Here is a 22,747-nt window from a genome sequence, read left to right on the forward strand (position 1 = left end):
TTAGTTTTGGCTCCATCCCTGACGACAAGTTAATACATGCGAAATAATTGTGCATCATTATGTGATCCGTCCACGCCATGGGTATATTTGCTAATTATCTTTTTTCCAAAAAAACTTCATAATTATTAAAAGCTATTCGTAATCCATAATAGATGATATTGAAATATTATGTAACTATATGAAACTCCTTACTAATTCACCTGAAATGCATGGTTTGTTCTAACATATTATTTTCTGCTGGATCCTCATCTCTTTCGCTCTTGCAAATGCTGATGAGTCAAAAGTATGTATTTAAAATGGTTGATCAGAGAAACGAGATTGTGATGATTTTTGGTAGTTTATTCCTTTTGGTTTGGACTAAGAGTCATAGACGGTGATTGGTAAGGAAAGAGACTATATGAAGAAGATGATAGAGAGCGTGAGAGTGTCTTAATTTCTTCAGCTTTGGGTGATGATTTATATACTAACTCTTTGTATTGGTGTCAGACCTAGGATGATGATGATTGTTTGTCGGTTGACAGGTAAATATATCTGACAATCAGATAATAGAGTTAGTTGGTAGATTATGTAGATCTTCCACTAATCATATCAAGAGATTATAACCGGCCGGATGATATGAAACTTCGAAATCCTATAGACGGAAGAACGACAATAGATGTGTAACTTACATAGAAGATCTAGAGGAGATACAAAATAAATGAATCCGAACTCAAATGTAAGTGGGAGGGAAGCTCATTGTCCTTTGTACAAATCAATGAAATGTCATATATTGGTAAAGTGGTCCTAGATTGTGCTAGCTATATACAGCAGAAGATGGCTGTCCAAACTGAAGAGAAAGAGAGAAAAGAGAAAAGGGATAAAAGGTTGAGAGCCATTATTGTTACTAATGAAACTACAAAATTAATATAATAATTCCATGGGAAATGTTTACTTGAAAATATGATCCGAAATAAACACATATAAATGCAATCACTAAGAGTAGGAAGAAACTACGTCTAATGGATAAAATGTGGAAAAGCAACACACATTTAGTAGTAAAACGTATGATATGATGATGATGATGATGATGATAATGAGTGGCTTCTACTCAGAGGGATGGCATTGTGTTTCAGTGGTACCCATTAGAATTTTGAGGAGCCTGATCTGCAAATCCCTGGTCAGGTTTTGCTTGCTTATTTCCATCTGGCTTTAACCCAAAGTGAATGTGAGGAAAATGTGCCCACTGCCAAAAAAAAAAGTACTTGTGCTGTTAATTACTGCAACTATATGCTTTATTAAATTTTCTTTAAAACTCAATCAATAGTCTAGTAGGATGAAGAACTAGATCCCTTAAATAAGACTAAGGGGCCGTTTGGGAATATTTACAGAACTGTTTTTGGCCCAAAAATCATTTAAAATGCAAAAATAATCTCAAACATCTCATTTTCAGCCAAATTTCACTTTTACAAAGTGATTATCTACTCAAACTAAGAAGTTAGAAAAAACAATGGTTTTGCTTCTGAAAAGCTCGTTGGAAAAGTTTAAAGAAACATTAAGGTTCAAATCTTGACATTGTTAATTGAAAATATTAGAACGAGAGGATCAACCCATAAACCTCTGTAATATCTTATTTGAATTGATTAACCGATAGATCTCTCATCCAAACATAGTTTCTTCTAGATATTAAAAGGAGTGAAGTTGAACATATTTTTTTAGGGCTTAATATTTAAAATTTAAACAAACTTAATAAAAATTGAGGTTCAGAATCCTAATCTCTGATATTTCAACCATGGTATTAAATTACGGCTGCAACTCAGTGTAACGGTCGCATCGTAATTATTTTGAAGGTCACCGCGACGTAATATTAACGCAACGTAACCGCTCGCGACAGCCGCAACACGTTAAAAATCACGCCCATGACAGCCGCAACACGTTATGTAACGTCCGCAGCATCTACAACCGTGACACCGCAACCGCAACCGTGACAGATGCCGCAACCGTTATTTTATACTATGATTTCAACGGATATTTCCCATAGAAAGCACAAAGAAGACAACGCCATACTAATTAATGCATCCCAAAAATAGAAAAGTATCATCATTAGTATATGATGTGCAAATTCACTCGTAATTATTAACTTTTTATCTTTCATATAGATCGAGAATTTTAATAGTATAGATTTAGAATTTTTCTTAATATATTAACAACGCATATATCTTTTATATCTTAAAATGTTAAAAAAAATGCTTACATTTTTTGCTGCTGTGCTGAAAGCTTCCTTGTGGCTGATGTCTGGATTAGTAGCCTTGACCCTTTGGATTTCCTCTCTATAAACAGTAAGAACCCAGAAAAAAGTAAAGTAAATGAGAGATAGATCAGGATAATTATGATCAACCATCAAATTTGGGTTAAACTTACTTAATGAACCTGTTATACGCAGAAGGAACACGTTGTCTCTTCTCAGGTGCTGCATTTTATGTCATATAGTTTAATCAAACGTTATAGGGCAATCCACTTTGTTTTGTCCAGTGAAATTGAATGATATATATATATATATATATAATTGAGAAAGAGACTAACGGTGAATAGGGGGCATTCTAGTAGGTTCATGCTCTGCAGAAAACTTGTTGCATTTGGAAGACGACCCACATTCCTTATTTGAATTATCTTCCTGAGTGGCTATCTGCAGCTCCTCTCCATACAAAACAAACAAGTTAATTATCCTAGGAAAAAAACAATGATTGTATCTTATAGGCTAAAAAGTTTAGTAACCTATAAAATAATGGCACAATGATAAAAAAAACCCTAACATTTAATTAAATTGTTATTTTAATATATATTATTTTTTTAGAGTATTTCGGTCTTAAAGTTTCATTTTTGATGAATTTTTTTTCTCTGTGAATAGAAAACATTAGTCAAGAAACGATCAACACTCCAAAAAGTAGATGCCCCTTTTCCCTTAAATAAAAAGGTCGGATTAAAATACTCAAAAAAATAAAAGAATAAGGATTAAAATTAACTATTTAAACAAATGTTACTGTTTTTTGTCTTAAAATAAACAGTATGTCAAAATACTACTAAAATTAATTAGCGTCAAAATAACTATTTAATAAATAAAACATTATATTAATTTTTTTCTTACATTATGCCTAAATAATATGCTATTTGATCACTAAAAAAATGAAAATGTGTATATGTAAAAGGTTACCAGAGTAGCTTGAATGGGAACTGTTTGAAGAGAGTTTCCCATATTTACAGACAGCAGATTGGCACAATGCCCACATCTAACAGTCACCAGATTGAACATGCTGTTGCTTGGAACACTAACCTGCATAAAAGGTTACCATTTCTGAAAAATGTTAATGGTTACTACACAGAACTGGTAAAATGCAACAATGTCTGAAGCTTTTGAACTTTGTCAGCAAATCAGGCCAACCCTATCTTTCTCTCTTGATCATACAAAGAGTTGAAACTGCTGAAACATAAACAAACCCTAATTGAAAAGTCAAAGTCACAACCCTCGTATCTGTTTAGATCCCAGACATTTTCCTTACAAAGCTCCTAGCGGGGATTTAAATGACATTATGCTATCGGAATAGCGGTCGGTGCCGTCCGAGATTATTATTGCACTACCGAAATACCCACAATGAATGCAATAGCACTCGCCACAATCGTAACCGAAAACGCGATGGTAAATGCAATTTAAATACCAGGTCCTAGATCTGCTATATACACACAAATCAAAAGGTGAAACAGAAGAGAAAACATGCAGTCAAAAGGACCTCTCTCCAATATATCTGCTTTCGTTTCAGTGCGCCTGACTTTTTTCAGCCTGACACCGCAACCACGATCATAAAAGAAAAAACCAATATATATATATATATATATCAGAGAGAGAGAGAGAGATGAAAAGAACGTGACCGGAACGGAAACAATAAAGGGCAGGCCAAAGCTATGAAAGAATGTCATTGAATAAAGAGAAAAAGATAGAATACATAAATGGTTATTGATTTACGGACTACTTAATTTGTTCGGTGTTTAGGATCTTGTATTTTAAATTCGTTTTCTTGTTGGTTTTCAAAAGGGTTTTGCTTAACAGTCCTGGGAAAAAACTTTATGGCTGGTTGGCTACCCCATGATTTCTCCCTAAGAAGTTAGAACCCTAAGCCAAGCCTGCCTGTTTAGCTCTCTAGGAAAAGCAATTTTATGGCCATAACAAGTCTTTGGGTGTTTTTGTTTCACTTTCAAAAGTTGAATTAAAATCATCTGTCCAAGCTTTCATTTTCTTGTTCATGCCAGATCCATGAACCATGAAAAATGATAGTTAAGTGGATTCTTCTCTTTTTACAGAAAAAAGGCATTTTCCGAGTTAAATCGAAGAAAAAATCTCCCACTTTGTTCTTCATAAAAACAACCAAAAATAATTTCAGCTGGCAAAAGGGTAAACACTACTGAAACAATCCAGACATGGAAAATTCAACTCCTTTTTAACAAAAAAGAAAGACATGAAGGGGAAAAAGTATAAACAGATAAAGAAATATATATATATATATATATATATATATACAGTAATGGAAATCAGTGCTTTACCGCTAAAATGGTGTTGCAGAAGTTGCAGTGAACGTACCAAACACGTTCAGATGTCAAGTCCATTGACATTTTCTTTTCTTTTTCTTTCTCAAGTACTCTTTTTCTACTAACTAAATAATATACCCCAAGAACAAAGAAAGGAAAAGAAGAATAAAATGGATCAAGGTTGAAGAATTGATGAAGAGGAGAAAGGGGAATAGTGATAACAAAGGGAAGATAGCTAGGACGACAAAGAACAATAAAATTATTGGGTTTTGATCGTCTTTTATATGAATTAGTTATAGAGATTTTGAGAAATGTACAAAAAATAAATATGATATGACAAGTCTAGTCTAATAGGTAGAGAAAAGGAAAATAGCAAAGTAAATATGGGTAGGAAGGGAAGGCGAAGAAAGAAAGCAAATGGAAGGAAAGGCACAGAAAAGGAAAATAAGGGTTTTATGATTGAGGGAATGAGTGGTGGTAGTCATCCGTCTCTTAACCGATCTCCATCTCCATCTCAACTTTGTCTTGCGGACGAGGGGCTGACGACGAATCAAATTATTTAGTCTCTAAAGAATAGTTGTTATTCTTAAAGATTACGAGTTGGATCATCAATGAATGTAAATGTAATTTAGCGTTTATTGTCAACTTAAATACATAATAATAATATTTTTTCTATAATCATTAACACAAGAAACTAGTTACTTAAAATCAGACAATGATAGATACGAATAAATCTGATTGTATCAACAAATGGACCATAAAAAAGGATCACATTATTGAAAGAGCACTAACAAATCACAAATCAGAGTCAAATGACGTAAAAAAATTATGCACAAACACAAATCATATATCTAAATCCAATATAAGAGTCTAAATCAGAAAAAATCAATATGATATCAAATCATGTATCTAAATCTCATCATAAGAATAAGGATAACGAAAAAAACAATCAGATGATCGAAAATGTACCAAAAACAAAAAAAAACGTGTCAAAATATACCGTAAAAATAAAATTATTGAAAAAAGATACGATAGAATAAAATAAAAATAATGAATACCGACGAGAAGCAATCACAGTCAAAATCAATGTAATCTCCGTTCATAAAGATGAAAAGAAGAAAGATTAAAGATGGCAAGGAAAAAAACTAAAAGTTTTTAAATAAATAAATAATTTTAACCCATATGATCTTGATATACCTTTATTATAGAAAACATGGTTTATATGTATTTTTAAGGTTTTAGTTATGAATTTCATCATATTACTTTATATATATTTTTTAAAAAATAATATTTTTAATTTATTACATTTTGATCTTGTTGTGAGAGAAATGAAATTGTGATGGTGTTCGATGGTTATTTCTTTGTAATTTTACATAAAATCGTAAGAAAAATTCTACAACGCTCGACGAGTATCGATGACCACCACTAAAGATGAACACTATTAATTTAATTTATAAAAATTTAAGATTCTAAAGGGCTCAAGGTATAATTATAAATTACTTGAAAATTTAAAGGTAAATTATTTAAATTAAAATGTAAACAATACTAATGACCACCTAACTATTACCCCTTTTTATTTTGACCACCATTTTTTGAAATTTTGTCAATCAAGTCACTCAACTATTTAAATGCATTCAATTAAGCCACTTGCCATTAATATTTAGCGGAAAAGCTGATGTAACAGTTAAAATATTTGATATTATTATACATTTGGTCCATGTTACTTATATATTTTATCAATTTGGCCCTAATTTAAATAAATTAAAATAAACTTAACCCTCAAATCAAATGGTGCCAAAGTATTCTTTATTCATCTTATTCTTTCAATTCGTAGGAAAACAAACAAGAAAGAAAATAAAATAAAACTTAAAAAATTGATTTCACTTTTGAGAAATTAAAAAAAATTAAATATCAAACGCTTTGATTTCAAAAATACATCTATATTAAGTCAAATCAAAATTTACACTCTTAAAAATTAATCCAAAACAATTTGATTTTACTTACAATGCGACAAATTGGGTAGAAGTAAAGTTATAATACTTGGATAGCTTAGTAATAAAAAATAAATATTTTTAAACAAATGTTCTAAAAGTAGTTACAAAATAAAACATCTAATTTATATTCCTAAAATCATTGAAAGATACAATTCATACACATGAATTTGTCACATTAATTGTCTTGCTTGTATCAATGTAAAATATAATATTTTAAGTTAAAAAAAAAGAAGAACATGGAGAAATGTTAGCACGTCTCATCACAAAATATTGTCATGTTTATTTTTCTTTATTATTATAAATAATAAAAGCCGATAAAGAGAAAAGAAAAATTGTACTGACTAGAATTAAATTGGATTCCTCTCTAATTAACTACTTTGGCATATTTGAGGGTTAAATTTATTTTAATTTATTAAAATAAAGACAAATTGATAGAATATATAAGTAATATTAATTAAAAGTGTAATTATACCAAATATTTTAACTGCCACATTCGTTAAATATTAATGATAAGTGGTTTTATTTAATGCATGTAAATAGTACTTGAGTGACATGATTGACAAATTTTCAAAAATGATGGTTAAAACAAAAAGGGACAATAGTTAGGTGGCACTACAGCAAAAATGTTCTATAGCGGCTTTTTTAGCGGCGTTTTGAGAGTAAATGCCATTAACTTTAAACATATAGCAGTGTTTACACTCCAAACGCCACAAAATGGTAACTTTAGCGGTGTTTTTATACAAAACGCTGCAACAGAGTAGTACTTTAGCGGCATTTGTATAAAAATGCCAATAAGGTTCATCTATAGTGGCATTTTTTTTCAAAAAACGCCGTAATAGAGTAGTACTTTAGCGGCGTTTTTATACAAATGCCGCAATTGGTTCATCCATAGTGGCGTTTCTAAACAAACGTCGTGACAGAGTAGTACTCCAGCGACGTTTTTATAGAAACGCCGCAAAATAGTAGTACTTTAGCGGCGTTTTTACACAAACGCCGTAATAGGGACTACAACAAAATAGGTCTATAAACGCATTGTTAGCGGTGTTTTTATAGAAAACACTGCTAACTTTACACATATAGTAGCGTTTATAGCCAAAACGCCACAAAATAGTAACATTTGCTGCGTTTTTAGATAAACGCCGCTACAAACTCATACTTTAGTGGTGTTTTTACGAATAAAATGCCGCAATATGTTAAACATATCATGGCGTTTATTTTTACAAATGCCACAATTGTTTTCGTCCCATACCCTTTAGTGGCGTTTATAAAAAAACACCGCAATAGACTGAACATATACTGGCGTTTGTATTTACAAACGTAACAATAGGTACGTAATTTGTGGCTTTTTTTAATAAACGCCGCATTAGTCTCATCAATTTGTGGTATGTTATGGCTTTTGAATTTACGAACGCCGCTAAGGTGATATCTTTAATCCTGCGAAACCATTTCCCCCTTTCCATATGTTTCTTTACCTATTTTCAATTATCCCAGACAAATTACAAGCACAAAACAAGTGTTTCCCGTTGCCGTTCGAAGCCGTCGTCACCTCCACTATCACGTCGTTGAACACCGTCGCGAGACTACCGCCGTCAAGGTTGAACACCATTCTCTCTTCAACTCACATCGTGAGTCTCTGCTTTTCCTTGCACCACCGACCTCTAAAATCAAATTTCATTTTGCATGATTGTTCCTTCTTCCTAGCCGACACCAACATCAATTTTCTTCCATCGGCGACAGTAACAAATGTAAGAGCATCATCCATTTTTCAAATTTCTTGCATCATTGAAATCAGTTTTCTTGCATATTTTGTTTTGGTTCTTGAAATCATCCTTTAGTATTTCAAATTTTTAATAAAATCTTGTTAAATATTATAAGAATTTCAAGATTTACCTCATTCTTGCTTTGGGTATCTTGTGCTACTTAAGGGTGTAAATGAAATATATTTGAAATTTTTGGAACTAATTTTGCTGTGAATTTCAAAAGAGGAGCTTCAGAGTCTCAAAAGCTTCTTAGAAGGATAGAACTATGCTACATTTGTTTACATTCAACGCATGGTACACATAGGTCGGAAGCTACTGATTAATACTTTGCTGTTCTAGTAAGATCTTGTTGTATATACATTCTCTTTCCTGGCCATTCTTATCACCTTCTAATGAAGTGTAGGATAATTTGAGGAACACAATTGATTGTAAAAAAATAAGTCTGTTACTGTACAATTTTTAAAGAAAGATATATTCTTGCACACATTTTATCCTCTTGATTCTGCTGATATTGAGCTTTTGACAGTTTAATTGCCATCTTTTTGGCTATCCTCTGATTCTCAAGGTTACAGAAGCTGATAATCTTACCTGTGAGCTAAAGATGGCTCCCAAAGAGATCTTCCCGTAACTTGTAGGGAATATCTGGGATGCAAGATGCAAAAGATAGGACTTGGTAGTTATAGATACATACTACACACAAAAAATATAACTAGAAATGTAATTTATTTATATAAAAAGATTATTGAGAGTACAAACTTCGATCTGGTATGGGTAAAATGAGCAAAGTTCATTCTGATACAAAAATTCTCTTGTATATGTGAATTGAAGATTGTGTGTATAAAAGAATGAAATACAATAGAGCTTTAGGTGTAAGGAAAATAAAACTTTTAACAGCAAACGATGTATCCTAATAAGATGTTACTCTAAACAGTCCGAGCCTCCGAGGCCTTGAGAAACTGTATCTACTTGCAGTCACACTACTCAGAAGCCATTTCCCCTCATTTACCATACTTCCAATCTCAGTTTTTGCAATACGAATCAAGAATAAACTAGCTAAGAATATAGAAAAAGTTAGCATAAAAATACACTATTCCAACCCCTAGTAGATATATACCCAACTAAAAGGGGCCCGAGAGCTGCCCCAACTGAGCCAGTGCCATTTATGATTGCGCTCACAGTAGCTAATGTACATGAGTTTCCAAGTATATGGGACATATGCTTTAATCCAAGTAATGACATAGAAACAAGATAAAAAACTTTGCCTTTTGTAGAACAAAATTTAGATGAACCTATTATTGGTACTAGTTCAGAATTTCAATGGGTCCGAGATTACATGGATGAAGATATTTATGAATGTTGGAATGACATAACAATGTAGTTAGATGTTATATCTTAATTGAGTAATTTATAATGTTATCATTTATATAAGTTGATTTCGTCGAATATATATATATTACTAGTATTGTTGTCGGTATTTACTAATATGGTTATTTGTTTATTGCAGATAATATGCCTTGGAGAAAATTAAATGATCTACGAATTGTTTGAGATCCTACAGAGGAGGAAGAAACAAATAATGAAGAGTCGATTGGTGTTGGATCCACAGAGGAGCCGAACACCGTTGAAGAAACTGTAGAAATTGAAGTTAATATTCGACTCCTTATTTAAATGGTGATTGATTTTCTTATTGACTTGGTTTTGAAAAACTACACTAAATTATTTCTATGTAGCTGAAAATGGTCAAAGGTGCAAGAGTAGAGGTCGTACGATAATGAAAGAGTTGTACCAACTTCCTCTTGGGGACTGCGTTAGAGTTTCAAGTAACGATGTCGATCAACCTATTGGGACAGAAGCACGTGTTCTATCAGGTTACCTAGGCGTAATTTCACGAAATACAAGTATTCTACCGATCAATTATGAGTCATGGCGTGCGATGCCCAATAGTAGCAAAAACCAAGCTATGGATTGCATTAAGGTAATAATTTCATTGTAAAAAATTATACATTGTACTTCAATAGTAATATATATTTACTTTCAACACTTGTATAAATTATAGGAGAAATTTTCGTTAGAGGTCTCAGATGAATATTTGAAGCAAGCATTAGGAAAGAAATGGAGAGGCCACAAGAGTTTCTTAAAAAAATATTTTAAGAACAACCTCAATCTTGAAGGAAAGATGCAAAATGTCCCACTTGGAATGCTCAGATATCAATGGGAAGATACAGTCAGGTTTTGGAGTTCAAAGAAATGAGAGGTATGACGAACTTAGAAAATAATATTATCTCACTAAATTATTGACTTTATAATTCACGTGGAGTTCAAATTGTAGGATTGAGAGCACGTTGATATTGCTAGTAGACAACAACAAAAGTTTACTCACACTGCTGGATCAAAGAGCTTTGCTCGTGTATCTCAGGAACATGTATTCGCGTTTTAATTATGATTATTCATATAGTCATTTTAAGTTGTTAGCATATAGTTTTTTAACGATTTTTCTATTCTTTCTTACTTTTTTGTAAGTATTAATTTATATTCACCATTATAAGAAATAACGTCCGACAGTAGAGTTGGTCGAATACAACTCTTTGAAATCACACATACAAAAAAAGATGGCTCTCCTATGGGTCCTGAAGCTACATATATTATGGTATATTTACTAGATATAAAATTTGCATTTTGTTATATTGATAGTATGTGTAGACACCCGTTTTTGTCTGGGTCTACAAAAATATTTCATTATATTATATTATATATTTATTATTATTATTATTATTTTATTATTTTTGTAGGCCCCGTACTCAACAACCTCGATTTAATTAGATTCAGAAAATAAACCAATGTATTTGAGTCTTATTGAAACACTAAAACCAACGTATTTAAGTCTTATTGAAACACTAAAACCGAAGCATTTTGAGTCCAAGTAGAACTCTAAATCTGAGCTAAAAATAAGTTTCTTTATACTATAAATAGACTCATGCATCAAGAGGAAAGGACACAGAGAAAAACGGGGAACCAAAATCAGAGGAAGGGGCAACGATTTGGAAAAACTGAGGGAAGAAAAGGACAAAAAATAAGCGTGGAGGATCCAAAGCCAGTATCTAAAAGCACGAGGAGTGATAGAGCATTTTCATTGCAAATCCAGTTTCTCTACACGCAAAACATGGGAGATGTAACAACTTTTGACTTATTCTTTTTATTTCATTTTTTATTTATTTACTTTATATATATTTTTCATTTTCTCTTAATTTTAATATTTTTTATTTCTTTTTACATTGTTTTATATATATATATATTCATTTTTTATTAATATTATTATATTAATATTTTATTATTATTCTTTTCTCATGTTTATTTTCATTTTTATAATCCGTCACTTTTGACTTTTTAGGGATACTTTCAATCGATCAAAGATAATTAATTTGAATTGAATTTTTAAATTTAAATTTAAAATTTTATTTTTGCGATTAAGACAACCGATGAATTAATTGGTACCGAAAGGGCAGTTCAAGGGTGCTAATCCTTCCTTGACCGTAACCGACTCCCGAACCCGACACGTTTCTGGTACAACGCAGATCAGGTAAGATGATGTCCGACCTACCTAAATTCATTTTCAATGGTCGATGGCGACTCCAACCCAATTTATTTCAAGTTGAAGCCCAATTCCGAGCCTAACGGAAAGACAGTTCTGACAGCTTGGCGACTCTGCTGGGGACATGTAAGTGAGTCAGACCGAAATTAATTTCTGATTATCTTTTTTAACGAAAATTACAAGTTCAAATTTTAATTTATTTATTCGATTCTTATTATTTATCTTTGATTATTTTTCAAATAAGTAGTACTAATGTTTTTTCAATGATTTCATATTTTTAAAATTTTCAACTCTAGCTCTATACCCGAGCTCCAAACCCTTTTAAGTGGGGGGTGAAAGCGACTCCTTCGTGTGAATTTATTCACCGTATGGGCCTAGCAAGTAACCTTCTGGATTCATATACCTTATACCTTCGTGTGAATTTATTCTCCGTATGGGCATAAGGGAATGTTTCCTCTCGAGTTTAACTTAGTCCACACAAGCTTGTAATGGGCTTAGGACTAAGGGTCTAGCAAGCCCAAGGGGGAACCAGCAAGGAGAACTCAGGTACCCTTTCAGAAACTAAACTGGGAGAGTACAAGGAATTAGAGCCCACCCCAAAACCTCATTGCAAACCATGGGCTGCTTTGTTTTCAGCTTTATTTTCTGTTCAAAGCATGCGAACTAGACAAATATGCAGTTAGAATTTGTTTAAAATTAGCATGCAGGATAGAGATCATGTCCGATAGGAATTAAATCATGTGGGGTAGATATCAAGTGGGGTAGGATTTTTCATTTTTATTATTATTTTGATTTACCTCACTAACTCTTTTATTTTTATTTTTTTGTTCTCTTTTATTTTGTTTTCATCATTTGCATCATTTAAAAGAGGTGTTGATCCACCAAAAATGTGTTTGTTAAACATGAATAATCTGTATTAATGGACAAAGGGGTTGTAATACAAGAGATGAAAATACAGAGGACAATCTACAAGTCGACTATGTGTCACATTCAATCCAGAAGACGTGGTGCCCACAATTGAGGTGTATATCACTCTGCTGCATTATAAAGGACTCAGAATGAACCGAGTCTACATCAATCACAATGAAAGTCTATCTTTGAAGAATTGACTGGCAGAAGTTGCAGGGGAAAATTAAGGTTACTGATCTTGGGAGTCCCTTCAAAGACAACAATGGCAAAATGATAGCTGAAATTGGAGACCATTGCTGATGAATTCAAGAAACAGATGAATGAACTTCACATAGTTCCTATCAATTGAGGGTTTCAGCGACGTATTCATTGGGAAAGGGTTTAACAGAAGATAAGTTCCAAAGATGCAGTCATTCGAGACTTCTTGGGCCAGTACAAAAAGCAACTCAACATTTGCACGGTTCATCCAGAGAAGCTGGAGCGGTTCGACAGGTTATTCAACCGGTGACAGACGAAGGCAGAAGACTAGTCAACATGTCAGAAGCTGTCAGGATATTTTTGTCTCTTAAAAGATAAAACACTTTTGTCCCCAATGAGGATTATTTATAATAACAGATACATTTTTGGGTCAATGCCTTGAACATTGCATGCATCATGCATTCCTGCATATTTCACATTATTTTTCTCTTTTTTATTACATTCACATGTCTCATCAAAAATGGGAACATTTCGATTCTATTCCCAAGACTTACAAAGATCTTTATAAACAACTTGTGACACCCACTTAGTGTCACCATACCCGGTGAAACCCATGAAGCCCACATACCCCAGGTAGTATGACGAGAATGCTCATTGTGAATATCACGGCGGTGTCCCAGGGCACACAATTGAGAACTCTTACGCATTCAAGAGAGTCGTGCAGAAGATGCTTAACCAGAACTGGATCGACTTCAACAACTTGAGGGAATCCAAGTAAGGAAAATCATTTCATCATTTGAGGCATTCTATTTGAATTTGTTTTTTCATTTTTTCTCAAGTTTTGTAAGGACTTTTAAATAAATTTATGTTACTTTAAAGATGTTAAGCAATGAATCACATTTGCAAACTTGCAATTCTTTGAATATCATCTGAATTAAGAAACTCTGTTAATGGTTCAAAGTTACATATCTTTGACGAAGTAACATGATTTAAAACAAGGAATTACCCAGAATATACACTCAAACACCGTACCCTGCTCTTGCAATTAACCAATATAACCTTTTCCTTTCATAAGGTGCAGACAACATGGGGCATCCTTTTGCATATGATATTATTATACTTTTTATTTAAGACGTTCAGTGATGATAATGATCTTCACAGATGGAATAGTCGAGTAAGTGAATCTAGTTTAGGTCAGTTGCTTGAAAATTGAACTCTAAAGATGAAATTTTTTACTTTCAACAAACACCTAGACTATAACAGATTCTTCTTGACAATCTTAAGAAATAAATCCGTATAGCTGAGCTATTCCACTAAGGCAATTGGTTACAGAGGAAACTCGAAAGCCCTGGCTTTATAAATAGATTGCATTCAAACCATGACATTGCTCAGACACTTGGCAATTCGGTGTTTGCTCCACTACTTTTGTCATGCTAAAGACTTTGTGATAAGATGAACCCTTCAGTTAAACCTGATAAAAGTGATTATAATGTTAAGCTGTCCCTCTAAACCAATTGGTTAAACGCACTGACTTTATGGATTCAGCTAGCCAGATAATGGAAAATTAAATCAAATTTATCTAAGCAAGAAATTTTTGGTAATGATGGACTAAGGGAGTTAAGGAACACCTGTTATAGTCAAATTCACACGAGCACTCAAGAATTTCATTTTTAGACCGATATTTTTGCACTACCTTAGTTAGAGGAACTTACAAAACTTGAACAAATGGAAGATTTCAGAGGACTGAAATAAAAGGTCTAGTAATTGATCATGCTAGTTGCGTCATTTTGTCCGCACCCAATTAAAATGCCAAACCAGAAAACATGTTGCAATATTTCAAAAAATGACATTTTGGGTGACCGAAACCTTAGAAATAAGGCTAACCTACAGCCAATTCATCCATTTGAACATTTGTCAAAAAGCTGTAACTCTAAAAGCGTTAAAAGAGCTATTGATTCCTTTGATATTCTTTGAACTCACGTTTATAATTTGATTCAATTGCGAACAATATTTTACAGAATTTTTATCTTTTTCCCTCCTAAAACAAGAAAAATGAGGAAAATATTTTCAAACATGACAGTCTCAAATATGAAAGGTTTGTAAAGCCAAAGCTCGAGAAGCAAATGGGGCACGATCGATTCCATGGACCAGATTGGCAGAAAAAGTACGAGACTCTAATCCAAGAGATAGAACATAACTCATTCATGTCGCATGCATCTTAGGCATACTTAAGAGCATCACATTTATCATTTTTAGCACACATTTTTTTATAGCTTTTATAGTCAAATTTCAACTTCAAGATGAAAGATAATCGATTTAAAAGTGCATTCAGAAATTGATGGTAGTAGCTTAACTTCACAACAAAGGGGCGGCTGACTGTCAACAAACAACTTTTCAGTTTCATTCAGAGTCAATTTCAACTTCACAGCGAATGATATTGGACATGAGACAACACAAGCTCAACTTCATAGCAAAGGGGCAGCTGACTATCAACAAACAACTTTTCAGTTTCATTCAGAGTCAATTTCAACTTCATAACGAAGGATATTAGACTCGAGACAACACAAGCTCAACTTCACAGCGAAGGGGCGACTGACTGTCAACAAACAACTTTTCAGTTTCATTCAGAGTCAATTTTAACTTCATAGCGAAGGATATTGGACTCGAGACAACACAAGCTCAACTTCACAGCGAAGGGGCAGCTGGCTGTCAACAAATAACTTTCCAATTTCTGAGTCAATTTTAACTTCACGGCGAAGGATATTGGCCATGAAACAGAATAAATATTTGGATTTCAACTTCACGATGAATGATATCCAATTCGAGGGTCAACTTCACAACGAAGGGGCCATCCATGGTTTTAACTTCACGACGAAGGGAATCGTGCCCACCAAAGGCCTTCGAGTTTGACTACGCTCAGCTCCAAGGCACATCATTTGTAGCATAGCTTAAGTCGAGAAGGGCTATCTGCCAAAGACCCTCGAGTTCGATTACACTCAGCTTCGAGGGCACATCATTTACAACATAACTCAAGGTTAGAAGGGTTATATGTGACCAAAAGACCTTCGAGTTGGACTACGCTCAGCTCCAAGACATATCATTTGTAGTATAACTTAAGTCGAGAAGGGTTATCTGCCAACCAAAGACCTTCGAGTTTGATTACGCTCATATCTGCCAAAGACCCTTGAGTTCGATTACACTAAGCTTCGAGGGCACATCATTTACAACATAACTCAAGGATAGAAGGGTTATATATGACCAAAAGACCTTCGAGTTCGACTACGCTTAGCTCCAAGGCATATCATTTGCAGCATAACTTAAGTCGAGAAGGGTTATCTGCCAACCAAAGACCTTCAACTTTGACTATGCTCAGCTCTAAGGCACATCATTTGCAGCATAGCTTAAGTCGAGAAGGGCTATCTGCAAAAGACCCTCAAGTTCGATTACACTCAACTTCGAGGGCACATCATTTATAACATAACTCAAGGCTAGAAGGGTTATCTGTCAACAAAGACCTTCGAGTTTGACTCCACTCAGCTCAAAGGCACCATCATTTGCAGCATAGCTCAAGGCAATAAGGGCTATCTACCAAAGACCTTCGAGTTCGATTCCATTCAGCTCGAGGGCGTATCAACCGCGTTGCATTAGCAAGGAACTAGTTTCCGGTCAAATTGTTACACCCAGGTCTCTAAATCGAGAAGAAGACCAATGTTGACCAAGATTGGCAACAAAGAGCCACTTTCTGATTCCCCACGATTTCAACTTCAAGAAGAAGGATATCGTGCCCAATGGATAGACTTAGTGTCACAACAAACACTATCAAGTCTCAAATCAAAGAGAACCGAACAAAAGCTGTTTGTCTTTTTCATCTTTGCCCTATTCTTGTTAATACAAAAATATGCAAAGAGGGGCAGCTGTAGACACCCATTTTTTTCCGGGTCTACAAAAATATTATATTATATTATATTATATATTTATTTATTTATTTATTATTATTATTAATATATTTTTATTTTATTATTTTTATAGGCCCAGCACTCAACAACCTCAATTTAGTGAGATTCAGAAAATAAACCAACATATTTGAGTCCTATTAAAACACTAAAACCGAAGCATTTTGAGTCCAAGTAGAACTCTAAATCTGAGCTAAAAATAGGTTTCTTTAGACTATAAATAGACTCATGCATCAAGAGGAAAGGACACAGAGAAAAACAGGGAACCAAAATCAGAGGAAGGGGCAACGATTTGGAAAAACTGAGGGAAGAAAAGGACAAAAAATAAGCGTGGAGGATCCAAAGCCAGTATCTAAAAGCACGAGGAGTGACATAGCATTTTCATTGCAAATCCAGTTTCTCTACACGCAAAACATGAGAGATGTAACAACTTTTGACTTATTCTTTTTATTTTATTTTTTATTTATTTACTTTATATATATTTTTCATTTTCTCTTAATTTTAATATTTTTTTATTTCTTTTTACATTGTTTTATATATATATATTTTTTCATTTTTTATTAATATTATTATATTAATATTTTATTATTATTCTTTTCTCATGTTTATTTTCATTTTTACAATCCAACACTTTTGACTTTTTAGGGATCCTTTCAATCGATCAAAGATAATTAATTCGAATTGAATTTTTAAATTTCAATTTAAATTTTGATTTTTGCAATTAAGACAACCGATGAATTAATTGGTACCGAAAGGGCGGTTCAAGGGTGCTAATCCTTCCTTGACCGTAACCGACTCCCGAACCTGACACGTTTCTGGTACAATGCAAATCAGGTACGATGGTGTCTGACCTACCTAAATTCATTTTAAATCGGTGGCGACTCCAATTCATTTAATCCAAGTCGAAGCCCAATTCGGGGCCCAACCGAAAGACGGTTCCGACAGTATGAAATTGTGTATTTTAAATAAATGTTGAATTTGTTCTATGTTCTAAACTGATTATCATGAAAAATTGAGCAATAAAATGGTAGAATACGAAGCTATGACTTCATTCCATGCTTCTATTAATGCGGAGGAGATTGAAAATCAAGTTATTGCTGAAGTTTTCAGTCCTGAAAGATATAGTCGAGTTCACTGTCAGGGATCATTTGTTACTCCAACCAAATTCTTTGGATCTAGCTCGTCTCAGTACATGTCATCCTACAGACAGTCTTCTCAATAAGAAGTTATTCGATTAAAACAACAGCTGAGAGAATTTGATGAAAAAATTGCTCAAATGAAAGCCGAAGGTGAAGCAAGAGAAGCAGAGAGAGCAACGAGAGAAGTAGAGAGAGAACTTCAACAACAACTTGAAACTATGAGGCAGATGATGCAGCAGAATCAAACGAAGAATTCATCATCCTAGGTGTTTTCTTAGCTTAATGCTTACTTTATGTTATTGAAAAATGTTGAACTACATTATATTTAACTTAAATATTTGTAAACTTTGATTTATTTATGTTTTTATGTATTATTACTTAATTCGAAACTTAATTAAATTTACTATAAGTTGTTGGATATTGTTACAGGTTAAATTTGGGTAATACAAAATACGAAAAAATATGTTAAAATCAGTTTCGATTAGCGGCGTTTTAGGGGCAAACACCACTAATGAAGTGCATATATACTGGCGTTTTTACGATTAAACGCCGCTAAATGACCAACTTATTGCGGCGTTTCTACTAGATACGCCGCTATATATCAAATCTATTGCGGCATTTGTGACTACAAACGCCACTATATATCAAATATATTGCAGCGTTTTTTAGTACAAACGCCGCAAAATGTTTATTCTATTGCAGTGTTTGTGGTCGTAAACGCCGCTAAATATCAAATATGTTTCTACAAAATAATTATAAATATCAAACATATTGCAGCGTTTGTACTCTAAAACGCCGCAATATAACATGAGCTTTAGCGGTATTTGTATACTCAAACGCCTCTAAATCACCTGACTTTTAGCTGCGTTTATAAGTAGAAAACACCGCTAAAAATTACGGCATTTTTTTTGTGCCGACAACATTTTTAACGGCGCTTTTAAATGCCGCTATTGGCCACTTATGTTGTATTGTGGTCACTGATATAGTTTACCTTTTATTTTAAATAATTTTCCTTTAAATTTTCAACTAATTTATAATTATACATTGGGTCCTTTATAATTTTAACGTTTTATAAATTAATTTATAGGTGCTTATCATTAGTGGTGCTCATCAATCATCCAAATCGTAAAAACTGATTTTGTGAAAAGATGCAGAGGGTAGATGATCTAAAGAAAAAAAAACAATGATGAAAGAGATCGAGAGAAAGAGAAAAACAAAGTATCTTATTCTATTTTATATGATGACTTATGTACATGCCCTTAGTGTTAATGTTAAGACCTAGAGTGATAGTGACTATTATTAAGTCAACATAGCTGGTAGATTTGATTATCATATAATGAATTTGACTGGTGATGAGACTTACATCGGTCAAGTTAAGTAACTCTAGCTATCCAAAAGATATGGAACTCAATAGACCTCGATTAGTGGAGGATTGACAACAAATGTGCAATTTTGCGGAGGAGGTACAACATTTATTGGTTGAAAGAATGCCATAAATTGACTTGAATCAAGATCCAATAAGAAAAAGACATTTACTGTATCAAAGGAGTTAGGAGTGAGCGTTCGATCGAGTCGAGTTGATTAAAAAAATCGAGTTATTCGAGTTGACGAGTTCTATTTTATAACTCAAACTTGATTTAAAATTTTTCGAATCGAGTTGAGTTTATAAAATTAGAGTCTAGTTGAGTCGAGTCTAGTCTAGTCAAATTTTTGAGTTTCTATTTAAATATAATTGTAATTATTTCTAATATTTAAATTTAATTGGAGTCTAATTTAAATTATTTTTTATAACCATATACAATACATATAAACTTCTTCATATTTTTTTCATATGTGATATACATATATCATACAGAGTCGAGGGACTCATCTCAAACATGAAAACTAATCCACTAATCACTAAAAATTTCAGGGTATTCAAGTTACTATTTGAGTTATTCAAGTTACTATTTGAGTTATATTTTATAACTCGATTTGAACTTGAATTTTTTTTTAGTCGAGTCAAGTTTATAAAATTACAACTCAAATTTAATTTGAGTTGAGTTTTTTTAAATCGATTTGAATAAAAATATTAGTTTTTTTAGTTGAATCAAGTTTTGTTGACATGTAAAAGGAGTCGATTCTCGAGAAATAACGTGATAATTGATTTTAAGCCGCTGAAGGCTCGTACGTTTTGAATGAAGTTGAGAATTAACGTGGATGCCGCTTCGAGGGAAAACCATGCCTTTAATCTGGAGGTAACGATGGATGACCTGATTCCAAATTTTGAGGCAATGCTGGATGATCCAGGTTCTAATTCGAAGGCAACTTTATGCTAGAAATGTAGTGAAGGATCTCCACTTTCTTTTGTAAATTAACCCAAGTTAAAAGTATCGATCTATTGTTATTACAATTTCTGCGGCAATTAAGGGGTCCGTCAGTTTCACAAAATACAGATTTCGAAAAATAAATTACATTTTTTAGAAAATCAATTATAGGGGAAACAAATATATCTAAGTATATAATTTTTATATCGAGCCTTGTTGTTTAAAAGTCTATACGTATATAATGGACGATTCTCGACGCTATGATGAGACAATAGAACTGAAACAAAGGAAATGTCAACACTAGTTATGTAGCTGAGGATAGGGGTGTTCAAATTTTCAAACTAATTCGGTTAACCGACCGAATCGAATTAATTCGGTTAATTCGGTCGGCCGCCGAATTAGTTCGGTCGGTTAATGGTTAATAATTTTTTGGATATTCAGTTAACGGTTAATTTGGATCGAAATCGATTAATTAACCGAATTAACCCTGAAATATTTTTTAATGGCCATAATATGCTGCCCCCATGTGCTCCGGTTATCAATTTTGTTGTGCCTTGAGGCATGGGCAAAAGTGTAGTGGAGCATGGGCTTGTAGTGGAGCATGGGCATAAAACTGTTCAACATGAATGATTATTGGTATAATAAAATGGAGTACTTTCATTTACATGAGCAGAGGGTTCAAAACGGTAAGGCCATGTGCACAAGGAGAAATACATCAGGCGTTGAGGACAAAGCATGCCTACAGGTATTCACTACTAGAAGAAAAAAGGCTTTTCCATTCTCAACATTCACAAATTATCCTAGACCTAACTTGTATCATGCAACTACAAATTGAATGCCTAACCATTTTTTTTCTCTTCCATGTTGTGAAAACGAAGACGAGTGATTCCTTCAATGCCGAAAAATCAGTTACAGGGACAACTGAACGGCTTGCAGAGAATGCTCCTTTATATCATGTTGCTGAAGTAAGTTTCACTCATTATAATGCGAAGTCAAGAATGGGAACTAATTGAACACTTCGTATTTTGGTTTCTCGTTTCATGTTCGCTTATGTAGATCTCTGTCTTCTTTGTATATTGCAGTCTCTCATTGATAAAAACTGCTCGGATTCCCTTGCCCATGTCAATGTCATTCCAGTGCTTGGCAAGAACATGGATCCTTCATGGCCTAAACCAAAGGCAGAAGAAAGCTTTGCCATTTCCAATGGTAATGGGAAGGTTAATAAAAGAATGAGCAACCAGGTTTTCGGAGGAATCATGGCATTCATAACGGGAACCATAACCATGATTCGCTTGACCCGAAACATGCAGTATTGTAATGTTTGAACTGCAGTATTGTTGGTTTTTTTGAACTAAATTGATAGATACAAATATTTTATTTTAATATAATATTTGAATCAAATTAATTAGATACTGTAAATTGTTTTTTTAATTAAAAAATTTTAAATTCTAAAATTTTAAAAATTTGGGTTAATTTAAAAATTAACCGAAATTTATTCGGTTCGATTAATATTTTCATAAAAAAGTTCGGTTCGGTTAACGGTTAAATGTTTTTTTTGATTAATTCAATTAAGGGTATTTTTGTTTGGATCGGTTCGGTTTTAACCGAATGAACACCTGAGGATAAAAAAAGGTAATAGAGCAAGCCACAACATAACACCCTCGTACCCAACCTTTACACACCGTTGAATTTGCCAATGTCCCTTGCTACTGCTACACTCGTCGGTCCGCCAATGCGGCTGCTCACGTGCTTCTTACTTGGGCCTCCCCATGTTCTACATCTTTGTATTTTGATTCAATTTGTGATTGGCGATGCTATTTATGACTAATATTTCATTTTCTACCATTAAATAGACATTACGGTACTCCATGCATTTGAAAATTTATAGTTGAAGCCAATCATTCAAGAATCCCGATTTTCGCATTAATTAAAGCTTCTACCAAGACCCGGATGGTGAGAAGTGGAATGATTTTTCTCATACTTGGAGCAATAGGTAAAGCTTTCAACTTCTTTCTAATGGGTTTATGTTTCTCTTTGCTGGAATTTTGTTGCAGAATCAGCTTGTGTTACATTGTTGCATATTGGTGGAAAATGCTATGAACAATGTGAAGTTTCATCAGCCTGGGAAATTTTTATCTTTCCATTTATAGCTCTTTTCGGCATTTATGGTCAAAGTATTACTGTCATAATCTTTCTCCACATGAAACTTTGAGTTCAGATCGGAACTCTCTAATCCAAAGCCTTCACCATTGAGTTACCTACCAAATGAACACATCTGCTGCCGGCCCATTTGATAAGAAAACTGGTTGAAGATACTAATTTTTTACCCATATTAATTTATTTAT

At 33.4% G+C, this 22,747-nt stretch overlaps 2 protein-coding genes across 3 annotated transcripts; one reads left to right on the plus strand and one right to left on the minus strand.

Annotated features, from left to right (window-relative positions):
- Positions 1–900: 900 nt before the first annotated feature.
- On the minus strand, positions 901–4,853 carry LOC120184369 (putative axial regulator YABBY 2). Of its 2 annotated transcripts, none has more exons than XM_039188857.1 (6): positions 4,570–4,853; positions 3,188–3,307; positions 2,560–2,662; positions 2,398–2,446; positions 2,231–2,306; positions 901–1,222 (listed from the first exon to the last, which is right to left on the minus strand). In XM_039188857.1, exons 1-6 carry the CDS (start codon positions 4,636–4,638, stop codon positions 1,109–1,111), a joined length of 531 nt encoding a protein of 176 aa, XP_039044788.1. In that variant the 5' UTR covers positions 4,639–4,853; the 3' UTR covers positions 901–1,108. The 2 variants fall into 2 exon arrangements, with proteins under 2 accessions (XP_039044788.1, XP_039044789.1); XM_039188858.1 differs by having other exon boundaries at positions 4,607–4,850.
- A 15,486-nt stretch (positions 4,854–20,339) lies between these two features.
- On the plus strand, positions 20,340–21,727 carry LOC120184390 (phosphatidylinositol/phosphatidylcholine transfer protein SFH3-like). Its single transcript, XM_039188873.1, has 4 exons — positions 20,340–20,399; positions 21,076–21,147; positions 21,281–21,367; positions 21,485–21,727. Exons 1-4 carry the CDS (start codon positions 20,340–20,342, stop codon positions 21,725–21,727), a joined length of 462 nt encoding a protein of 153 aa, XP_039044804.1.
- Positions 21,728–22,747: the final 1,020 nt, after the last annotated feature.

Source organism: Hibiscus syriacus, unplaced genomic scaffold, assembly GCF_006381635.1.
Source record: "Hibiscus syriacus cultivar Baekdansim isolate YM2019G1 unplaced genomic scaffold, ASM638163v2 tig00112888_pilon, whole genome shotgun sequence".
Lineage (NCBI taxonomy): Eukaryota > Viridiplantae > Streptophyta > Magnoliopsida > Malvales > Malvaceae > Hibiscus > Hibiscus syriacus.

Coding starts and splice junctions, on each gene's coding strand:
- LOC120184390 (XM_039188873.1), top strand. CDS start 20,340: ATGGATGACCTGATTCCAAATTTTGAGGCAATGCTGGATGATCCAGGT. Junction 20,400..21,075: donor ATCCAGGTTCTAATTCGAAG/GCAACTTTATGC, acceptor TTACATGAGCAG/AGGGTTCAAAACGGTAAGGC. Junction 21,368..21,484: donor CTTTATATCATGTTGCTGAA/GTAAGTTTCACT, acceptor TGTATATTGCAG/TCTCTCATTGATAAAAACTG.
- LOC120184369 (XM_039188857.1), bottom strand. CDS start 4,638: ATGTCAATGGACTTGACATCTGAACGTGTTTGGTACGTTCACTGCAAC. Junction 2,663..3,187: donor TTCCCATTCAAGCTACTCTG/GTAACCTTTTAC, acceptor GAGGAGCTGCAG/ATAGCCACTCAGGAAGATAA. Junction 2,447..2,559: donor TAGAATGCCCCCTATTCACC/GTTAGTCTCTTT, acceptor CATAAAATGCAG/CACCTGAGAAGAGACAACGT.